The 11,249-nt window shown below is 43.0% G+C and overlaps 1 protein-coding gene across 1 annotated transcript; it reads left to right on the top strand.

Annotated features, from left to right (window-relative positions):
• The first annotated feature begins 2,060 nt into the window (after positions 1–2,060).
• Positions 2,061–6,066, top strand: GDF5 (growth differentiation factor 5). Its single transcript, XM_053993144.1, has 2 exons — positions 2,061–2,837; positions 4,400–6,066. The coding sequence occupies exons 1-2, from the start codon at positions 2,204–2,206 to the stop codon at positions 5,266–5,268; spliced, it is 1,503 nt and encodes a 500-aa protein (XP_053849119.1). The 5' UTR covers positions 2,061–2,203; the 3' UTR covers positions 5,269–6,066.
• The last annotated feature ends 5,183 nt before the right edge of the window (positions 6,067–11,249 follow it).

Below are 11,249 nucleotides of genomic sequence, written 5' to 3'. Positions count from 1 at the left end.
TTTTTCCTTCTGTCTAGCTCTGTCCAGCCCACTAAGATTTTTTAATCTCAGAAATGTAAATATTCTTTGAATATATCAATGATCATGCTTTAATTTGATTTACTAAGACAATGCCCATGTAATCACATTGTCCAACCTCCTGCTCTTTCACGTTCCATCTCTTAAATCTGTTTGCAAATCTCAGCCAAGCTTGATAGAGCAAACAACCTTTTAAAGATATTGAATTCTTACAAGCATTGTAAAAACTGGAAGCTGGATAGATTAAAAGTAGAAACTCAACATTTAGCTACTTTTGTGGCTTACTGGCAAGCTGATCGATGCCCCCATGGTGCAGAACCAGACACAGCACACCAGCAGAAAGGTGGGCAGTATGGGAAGGATAAAGTGATGGCATGGCTGGGAGGGCCATGGGATGGTGTGGAGTGACTGCTGGGGAATGGTTTCACCAGAGGTAACTCCCAGGAGAAGATGCTTTATTTTGTAGGGAAATATCAAAAGCACAACTGACATCAGAGGAAGGGCCATTAGATCAAAATCAGGAGGATCATGATTTGAATCTACCTTATTTGTGACATCTGTAAAATCACTGAACTCTTCTAACCTTCAGTTCCTCCATCAAAACAAGTGAAGCATTCAGAGCTTCTCATGTCATGCAGGTTGTTATTTATGAAAGCAGTTCAGTGTTTCTGATACTGGTCAGGGTGGGTGGGGAATGCTACAGCACACACAGGACAAGCTAAAAGGTGGTGTACCTTTTTCCTTTCATCTTAACTCAGAAAGAAAAGCAATTGCAGGAGAAGGACTGGGCTTAGCATCAGTGCAAGATGAGAGATGGGTCCAAGTAATCCCTACTGAGTCCAGCCCAGTGCCTTCTTTCCCGAAGGCCCATTTAGAACAACAGTTCGTTTTTTTGCAGGTTTTGAAAGACACACTCGGCTGAAAGCTGCAGGACAGCTCTGACATGAGGAACGCTGGTTTTGACCTGCAGCCTTCTTGGGGCCCCGGGGCCAGCAGCTCTTGGACATTTTGCATCTAAAATTCAAACAAAGGCTGGTGTTCAGCAGTCTCGGGAGGAAGGACGGGGTTCGGCCCGTCTCCAGCTCCCGAGTGGGTCTGGAGAAAAAGGAGGAGGAGGAGGATGGCTGCCTGCAGGGTGCACTGCTGCCCCGCTGCACCGCGCCCGCCCCGCGGGGCATCCCCTCCGGCAGGAGCTGCTTCTCCAGCTGGGCTGACACGGGTTTTTTTAAGCACAGCAATAAATAAGCCAAAATATACTGACTGCGGGCACGGCCCTGTTGAGTTTGTTTAAAATTAAATGTTACCCTCGTTAAGCGCCTGCGTTACAGCGCAGCCCTTCAGTCACAGGGGGACGGAGTGAAGCCACTGTTACAAGTTCTCTGGAAAAAGAGCTACATGAATTATTTCTAAATTAGTTTATGTATGTGTCCAGTGGACTGTGTGACAGCTCTCAGTTGTTGATCTTGCAGTTTGTCCTGTCTAAACGTGAAGTTCATTGAGGGCTGAGGCAGAGGTCATACTGCCACTTGCAAAGGCATCCTCTGGAGTTTTGAGCCTGTGGAGCTGTTTCACATGAGGCAGAGTATGACTCATGCTAATGAAAAGGGTAAAGAAGATTTTTTTTAAGAAATATATCGCAGTTAAATTAGTTTAGACAGCATGACATCAGAGAGTAATTAAATAGGTTTGTTGGAATTCCGTTTCCAATTCCAGAGTTCAGGTTTGTAAAAGATTTCTGAGCACCTGCAGATCTCTGTGTGTGAAATATTTTCACTGGAAAGGATTCAAAACTCAAAACTTTAAAAAAACCTTTTAACACAGAGGCAGCATTACGCCATTCTTCCTTCTTGGAAAAAAAAAAAAAAAAACCCTTGGATTTAAACAAGACTCCTTCAAGTTTTCAGTCAGTTTTACAGAAGAAAACGAGGTGGTAAACTTTCTCTTTTCAAGAACAACTTCTTTATAGCTGCTAACCGAAGTCAGGGGAGATCGTATCTGAGTACATGAGCATTTCCACTATGGGACTGGATACAAGTATTGAACAACGATATTGGAAATGTTTTAATCTCAAACAAAAACCATTTTTGCTAACTTTGGTTTTTAATTTCTTTCATGTTTTCTTCTGCCAAACTGGAGGAACCTTTTCTGATTTTTTCTTTAGTGGCATTCAGAGGAAGACCAGAGGATGAAAATCCTGCATTTTCTCACTTTACTGCTTTGGCATTTGACTTGGCTGTCTCTGGATCTAGTTCCTGGAGCGCTGAGTAATTCTGAAGCAGGCCAGGGTAATCCAGGATCTAAACTAGGTTTTTTGAAAGCAGAAGGAAAGGAGAAGAATCCCTCCACACGGGCCGGTACATTGAGGACTGCAAGCCATGGATACAGCGCTGGGACCTCAAAGGCCAGGACTAAAAGCAGTGCTGTTCAGGCTGGAGCTCTGCTGGCCAAGAATGATGACTCAAAGAAGGTTCCCTCAAGAACAGCAGCCGCGGAGGGCAAGGTAGGACATCTCCCCAGCAGACCTTCTGGAGTAAGGACAGTGACTCCAAAGGTTCAAAATCTTAGCAGCAAGGTGGCTTTGAAAAAAACTGGCACAAGCAGTACTGACACTGATTCTTTCAAAACCAAAAAGACTAAAGAGCCTGTAACCCAGAGGGAAGCTAAGGAAACATTCCGACATCCCCCGATAACGCCACATGAATACATGCTCTCTTTGTACAGGACTCTCTCAGATGCAGAAAGAAAGGGTGTTAATGGAAGTGTAAAACTGGAGGCTGGACTTGCCAATACAATAACCAGCTTTATAGACAAAGGACAAGGTAAGAAAGGAGCTTGTGTGTGAGTGAGTGTGGACAGAGAGAGACGTCTGAGTGTGCTTATAAATGCAGAGAGTATTGGAAAATAATCATACTTCAGTAAAGTCAAATAGCTCTTTTTAATGTAAATGAAATCACACAACTTTGCTGCAGATTTTGTCCTCCTGCCTTATCTTGGAAAACTCATTTACAGGCAGAACTAGATGGCTGTGTGGCAGCCAAAGAAAACATTTAGGAAATATTTTAGATGCATATTGTTGACAATCAGTCAGTCTTTGCATGCTTAGGTGTTTAAAAACCTTTCACATTTTTGTCTTATTTTCTTTCTAGCTAGCTGGAAATGAGCTTATGGAATCAGCTAATGTTAGACTGTAGTGTGCCTAAAAATATAATATGCTAAGAACAGAGCTATTCTTTGAAAAAAAACCCCACAAGTTTCAGTATGAAAGGGCCAGTCTGGTTTGTTCAAGGTAGAATTGTGAGGAACTACACTGCAGACCCAGGAGTCATTATCCTGTGGGGTGGGTGTACCTGTAGTAGCTTAAAACTTTCAGGTAGCACCAAGGAGCCCACAGCTCAGCACAGGCTACCAAGGGTAATAACATCCAGGACTCTAGAACGTGCAGCTCAACATTCCTGTTCCAAACACTTCCGGAAATTTGGGCTAGTGTCTCCTTTCACAGGAGAAATAACCAGCCTCCCAATGAATGATGTTCACCTCACACTCTGCTTTGGGAGCCCCATCTTGCTTCCAGTGACATTTGTAAGAGTTTTGTCATGTTCTCAAGGAAGCAACACAGCTGGTGAAGGAATTGTGATGAAAGACTCACCAGGACTGGATTTGTTTGCCATCTCTTCATTAATAGCTTGGCTGCTGGGAAGGGGGGATGCACTGCTTACAAGTGCTGCCTTCAGGTTCCCAGCTTGCCACTGGAAGCCACTGTTAATGTCACATCACTGGAATGAATATTTCTCAGCCATATTCTTCACCACCTGAAGCAAGTGAATGTAAAGTCAGGATAAAGGGAGGAATTCTTTTCTGCCCAGTTTGAAAAATTGTGAATCATGTGGGGTTTAGTTCATGAGGCAATTATCCTTATGTCTAGCAGTTCCTGGGGATGCTGGTTTTAAAGCACTAATTCACTATTGCATCATCTAAGGGTAAATTTGCTCATGTTTGGAGCCAGCATAAGGTTTGGCCACCACTGAAGCTCTCTTTCTGTAATTTAAGTAGGATATAAGTGATAAATAGATCCTGTGAATGCTCAGCCCTGAAAAAGTATTATTTTTCAACTGGCTAATCACAACTTTGAAGGTAGAAAATGCCCACTGGTGAAAGAAATGGGATTTCTACAAGGCAGACTCAGAAACTCATTTCTCTGGTGAGTCCCTGAGTTCTTCTGAGTCCCTGCATGGGGCTGATCCCCTAGACAAAAATTGCTCTTTCTGTTCAGTGGGCTAACTTTGAGGCTTATGAGCAAATTTGAGGAAAACCATTAAGAACTGAATAAGTGATATTGATCTGTGCTTGATGTACATTTAAAAATCTGTGTGCTTTTTTTTAGATGAGCGAGCACCAACTATAAGAAAACAAAAATATATTTTTGACATCAGTGCATTAGAAAAAGATGGTTTGCTGGGAGCAGAGCTTCGAATATTGAGAAAAAAACCTTCTGATACATGGAAGTCTCATTCTTCTGGAAAAACTTCCCAAGTAAAATTATTTAGTTGCTCTACAAACAGACAAGCCTCAACACTCTTGGACTCTCGGACTGTCAGCATTACCGATACACCCAAGTGGGAAGTGTTTGACATCTGGAAACTTTTCAGAAACTTTAAAAACTTGGCTAACTTGTGTTTTGAACTGGAAACTTTTGACAGGGGGAGAGCTGTTGATCTCAGGAGTGTGGGATTTAATAGAACAGGAAGACAGGTCAATGAAAAGGCTCTGTTCTTGGTGTTTGGGAGGACGAAAAAACGAGACTTGTTCTTTAATGAAATCAAAGCTAGGTCCGGCCAAGATGACAAAACTGTTTATGAGTACTTATTCAACCAGAGGCGGAAGAGAAGAGCTCCTTTAGCAACACGGCAAGGGAAGAGGCCCACCAAGAATCTGAAGGCGAGGTGTAGCAGAAAAGCCCTCCACGTGAATTTTAAGGACATGGGCTGGGATGACTGGATAATAGCCCCTCTGGAGTATGAGGCGTATCACTGCGAAGGGCTCTGTGAATTCCCCCTCCGATCCCACCTGGAGCCCACCAACCACGCAGTTATCCAGACATTAATGAACTCGATGGACCCCGAGTCCACCCCCCCGACTTGCTGTGTCCCAACCCGGCTGAGCCCCATCAGCATCCTTTTCATTGACTCTGCAAACAACGTGGTCTACAAGCAGTACGAGGACATGGTGGTGGAGTCGTGTGGCTGTAGGTAGCAGAAGAGTTGCTCACGTGAATATGTTATGAAAGGCAATTTGACACATTGGACATAACGTCTCCTCAAACAAGGTTAACTAGATTTCTTACCCCTAGGGTAAGTATCTTTACAAGGATGTAGCAATAAATCCAGTGTTTCTGTGTCTCTCCATGGACATACTTCAGTAGCATTTGGATGCTGTCACTCAGCTGGATTTAAGGCCTTGTGCCACTGGCAACACAGGACTGACTCTAAGTGAAGTCCATGACAGAGAAGATGATACCTGTACACCTTGAGATCTCCTGCTTTTAGCCCCAAAGCAGTGGATAGAGATGAGATCAGTGAGATGTGGATATGACCTGTTTGTTCCTTGAACATTGTTCTTGAGAATGAATTTCTGTCTGATTCCCATGTGCTTTGTCCATTCATAAATGTGAGAAAAGAATCCCAATGTTGAGAAGAATTGTGTTCTGGTATGCCCCCATCTTGGTGTAAATAGTTGCACTGTAATATGATTTCCTTCTGATTAGCTCTTGAAACTATGCATATATAAAAAGGGGTCATTAAATATAATATGTTGGTTTAGTTTTAAGTTTTACATAAAGATAGGTGATGCAGGAGGTATTTCCTTCCATGTATGTTTTCCTCCAAGCTACACATCTTTCTTAAGTATCCACCTTTCCATTATTATGTAGCAAAATATATTATTCTGTATAAGGTCCAAGTTGTTCTCAAGTGCTCATAGTAAAAGTGTTCAATTATGGCATAAGATGTAATAAATTATTGACACAGTGCTGCATTGTGCCTAGCTGTCCAACTCTGCATAATTATAATGCAATTAAGAAATTGGTTTATGTTTTTGTACAATAAATGTAAGTGAAAGGGACTTTTCTGTGCAGCAGAATACCAGGGGTATGCAAAACATGTCTGTGTATTTTGCTGCCACAGAGAAAAACTGTGGAAACACTGAAAGAAAGATCTGAAAGGAAGGCCTGGTTTGATCTGGTGGGGAATGACACTATGACTTGATGTGTTTGGGGCAAAATGAGTTATGCAGAGGGTTGCAAAAGAGCTTTGGTATCCTTTTATTCCAGCCTCCAAGGGCTGTGTGCTTATATATCCCCTTTACCTATTACAGATGTGAGTTATAAATGGGATTGTCCCTGTATGTTTCCACCCACAAAGGTAGATACCAAATGTTCAACTACAGATGGATCAGAAAGGTCCTATGAACCATCAGAAATTACTGAGGGATTTTATCAATAGTACAAAATATAAATTCTAAGGTTTGATATTACTTAGACCATTGAGTCATAAGATTTCCTGGCTCTGCACAGCATCACTGGTGTGGGTAGAGGCAGAGAGCTGAGTACAGTCCCCAAGATCTTCTGCTCAGTACCCCAGTCTAGACATCCTCAAGCTCACACCAGCAGCAAACCATCCTAAATTCCTGGTCAATTGCCATAAACAGCAACATAAAGCTCTGCCCTTCCTCCTGCACTCTCTGGGCAGCTCAGCCTTTAACCAGCTTAATGTACCTGGATAAGCAGCCTTGCTGCCAGACACCTGGGGAGCCCGTGTGCAGGGGACCTGCCCTGTGCCCTCACCTGCAGCTCAGGGATGCAGAACAGCCCTGCAGGGAGATTTGATCTGTGGAATTTGCTCAGTGGTCATTACTGCCTGCAGAGACTGACACTGCCTGGCTTGGAGGGGCTGACACTGCCTGGTTTTCCTGCCTGCAGGGACTGCCCACCTGCTGCAAACCCAGGGACCAGAAAGCTGCCCCTGCCCGGACGGTGAATGCCCAGCATGCAGGGCAGCAGGCACATTGAATGAGGAGCATTTGAAGCTCCTTCCTAAGTGTGTGAGAAATTCAGGTGTTTTATGGGTCTTTTTGGTGTGTCAGGGCTGCCCGCAGGGATTCCCATCTCCCTTCTGGACTCTCAGTGTCCCTTCCCAGGTCCTGCTCTTCCTCATCCTCATGGAGCCTTAGGCCAGGCACAGCAGTTACTGACCCCCAGCACTAACTGCTTATCACCAGCCAGTCTTTCAAACCGACAACTCTAAGCTTTATTAAAACCTGATTTATATACTGCTGATTTTTACCATTGCTGCAGTAGGAGGGAAAACATTCCCCTGCCAAGTCCAAAGCCAGGAGGGCAGCTCAGGCTTTTTTCCCCCCCCATATCTGTTCAAGCAGTTCTTTTCCTCCTCCTGTCTGTTCTCAGCTGTGTTTGCAGCTTCCTCTAGCACTGGCTTCAGCTGTCTCCTGGAGAGGTTTGCTAGATGACCATGACAAAAGGTAGTCTCCTTTCTTACTTAGGCAAGGGCTGCTCCCACTCTCTGGGAATGCTGTTTGCACATTCCCAAGGAAATCTCTGCTCTGACGTGTGAGGCACAGCTGTGCCATGCCAGTTACTAACCACACAGGCACGTTCCTCAATGGCTAAGGGTGATCAGTTTAAAATAGCAAATACTGCCTATTTAAATACACCTGAAACAAATCTAAGCTTAGACAAGTTAACTCCTGGGATTAGGACTGCCTGCACAAGGCAGTTTGCTTCAGCACCACCTAGATTCATTCAAGGGCTGTAACAACTGTGGTGGACAGGAGCACTGGTGTTACACATGAGGCATGATAGTTTGGAAATCTGGGGAGGAAAATTCCTGTTCAGTTCACACTGCAGAGCTGGTGACCAGCCTGAGAGTCCTGGTGAGGCTGGTCACGAAAGAATGTTTCAAAAACCTAATAGGTATAAACCTCTCTGAGGTTCTTTCTTGCTGTCCTTGTATGAGTTTTTCAATGCATGAATAAAGCAAGATAAAGACTCAGGTAAATGGTATTTAAATTGAGTATGTACAAGTATCTAAATGGAAAAAAATGCCAAGGTTTTGCAATTATCCCAAAGCAAACAGTATGATCTGAGGAAAAATTAAAAGAAATACTGTCAAACTAAAGTCTTAAAAAACACCTTTTGGTAATCATTCAAAAGCCCACATTCTGCTTGGTGGGAGTTATACCTAGAAAGGAAAATAAAAAACTAAACCACCAGTAGGTCTGTAATATCATTTTAAATAAATTTGAAACTACAGACAGTAAAATGCTGGAATCATAATGGATTATTACTGCTTCAAAAATGGCTTTGGCCAAAACAGAAGCAGCTTAAGCCCAAGTGTCAGGGTTAGGAGGTAAAATGACATTCAGTTTGTTTGGGTCGTCTCTCAAATGTGGTGACATCCAGAAGGGACAGAACTGGCACTCAAGTTTGGTTCAGCTCTAAAGTGAAGAGTTTATAATCGTGGGCATAGGAATATGGTAGGGTTTTTTCACTTTTAGGTCTAAATTTGAGCATACTTGGTTTATACCATTAGTTATAAACCAGTATTATGATGTCCAGAGTATCCTTTTGCAGTTACATTTTGAAATTGTTCGATAAGTCTGGAAATTGCAGTTCAACACTTTCATTCTGGAATGCTCTACTGACTTTGCCCATGGTGTAAATGTGTACTAGCCTATAGGTGCTTTATTGGTACATTGCTGGAGGCATTGAAATCTCCTGGCACAAACTTTTGTCTTCTCATAAATTGTTGCCAATCTTGTCAAGACCTTACATGGCAATCTGCAGTTTCAGTTACCTGGCATGTGGACAGAAAAAGGCATTGAAACTTCCCAAGGTACATGAATGGCATGGATATGCCCAAAAGAAAGACCCAGGCAGGGTTCACTCAATCTTCACTCCCCTCCAAACCCAGGGGTTTAAGAATAAGGCACACCCTGGAGTTGACACTCAGCACAGAAACTGGAGAGAAACAAGGAACCTTGACATTGGCCAAGGAAGTGGTGGAGCCACCCATCCCTGGAAGTTCAGCAAACAAGCAGATATGACATTTGGTGATGTGGTTTAGTGGAAGCCTTTTCCAGTCTGAGTGATGCTGTGATTCTATGACTGCAGGAGTTTGGCATTACTTTCTTTAGCCCGGTCATTATATAATGTGCAAAGATAGACACCCTAAATTATTGTTACGGCTTTTTTCCCATGGGTGAGTTGGTGTGAGCAACTGGATGGCAGAAACCTGAGCTGTAAAGCAATACAGGTTAAAAGTTTAGCTTTCCACCTTTATGATGGCAGGTCTCACTCTCTCACTGAGAATGCCTCATTTGTATTTACTTTTTAGGGTCATTATCTGTCCCATGAGAGTCTTTGTGAAGGTCCAAATTTCAAATAAACAGTACACTATAAGACAGGTATGTGTGGATAATTTTTGTTGTATTTGGCTAAAATATGGGTACTAAGCTCAATAGGTAAACATAAAAGTATGCCATTGAAAACAATGCATTCCCATTAGTGTTTGAATATGTGCCTAAACTCCGTGTACACTTTTACATGGTTATGTCATTTCCTGTGTAAAATGGGCTTGTTTATACAGCAGCCATATGAAAGATGCAGGAACCCGCTATGTGGGCTATTTGAAGCTTTCTTTAAGAAACATAAAAACCCCTTGACCCTTGTATAATAAAAGGTGTTAAAAGATACTGCTTTTATAACATCTTAGCCAAGACTAATAAGAATGTACAAAGCAAACAATATTTTTTTTTTACTCCATAGTCCTGGTCAATCGTGTTATTTTATGGATTTACTATTGCTGTTGGGTAGTAAAATGATATTTAAAAATAAAATTGCAGGAGATTTCATTGCTTCTCAACAAATCCAATAAGCAATAATCTTAACATTTTTTGAAAAACAGTAAATACAGAGCACTAAATGCACTTTGCTGAATGCTCAGAATAGCCCATTTATTCTGTCATTCTGAGTTCACTGATGTCCCTGTTTGCCTGGTTGTTTTTTTCAGAACTAGTTTCAACTTTCTGCAGTGATTTGGCCAGCTGAAGTAATGCAAATGGATTCAGTTTCCCCTGATGTAATTTTGAAGGGCACAGCTGTCAAGAAAAAATGACTTAGTCAACAATAACAGTGATTAATTGGCTGACCCTCTGCTAGGGGACAGAAAATGTTCTTTTCACTGTTTTTTTCTCTTGGAATGTATTTGATATAATATCTTAAGCCATTATTTGCCATCCAGGAATCCAGGCTGAGCAGCCTCTGCCCATCATACTGCCAGAGAAATGCCATTAAACTAATTAAATTGAACTAAAATGAAGATATTGCTTCTGCACATCCAGTTTCCATCTGCCTGTTTTTACCCAATGCCATTGATTGTGGCATAAAGTCAGAAATAAGGCTTTAACTGATAAAACCAGAGACATTTCCGTTTGCTCATACAAATGCCCTCAAAACATTAATCTTTCTCCAGAAATTTTAGAAGAGAAACCCAACTTGGGTCCTCCCCATGCTGAGAGAAGGGGATGGATACCTTCCCCACAGCTCTCTTTTCTGCAAAGGTGAAAGAAGGCTCATAAACTTCAGATGGCAAAGAAGTCATTAACATTAAGGTTGGTGATCAGGTTACAGGAACCCAGCTAGGGAGCATTTAAGGGCTAAAGGCAGTGAGGGGAGAAGCAGGAGGAGGTGCTCTAAGGGAATGTGGCTGGGGGAGAGGAGCTGGGGACAAGTGGCTCTTGGGGGGACACAGACAGGCAGCCACCACAACAGGGGCTGAGGCTGGGTGGAGACTGAATGTTAAGGTGAGGCAAACACAGGAGGAACTGTAGAGTGGATGCACCTCCAAGTGTACACGAGCTGGGTGGGTGGCAGTGCTGCTGAGGGCACACACACATCCCAGGTGACAAACACCAGGACAAGAGGACGCAGACACAAGGTGCGCCAGGGGAGGTTCAGGTTGGCCACCAGGAAGAATTTCTTCACAGAAAGAGTTGTCAAGCATTGGCAGGGGCTGCCCAGGGAGGTGGTGGAGGCACCATCCCTGGAGCTGTTGAAGAAACAACCTCGTGTGACACTCAGTGCTATGGTTTAGTTGACAAAGTAGGGATCAGTCAAAGGTTGGACTCAATGATATCAGAGGCCTTTTCCAACCTAAATG

The sequence above is a fragment of the Vidua macroura genome, chromosome 17, assembly GCF_024509145.1.
Source record: "Vidua macroura isolate BioBank_ID:100142 chromosome 17, ASM2450914v1, whole genome shotgun sequence".
NCBI classification, from domain to species: domain Eukaryota; kingdom Metazoa; phylum Chordata; class Aves; order Passeriformes; family Viduidae; genus Vidua; species Vidua macroura.
Note: the sequence above shows the minus strand (reverse complement) of the source record. Positions and strands in the feature narration are given on the sequence as shown.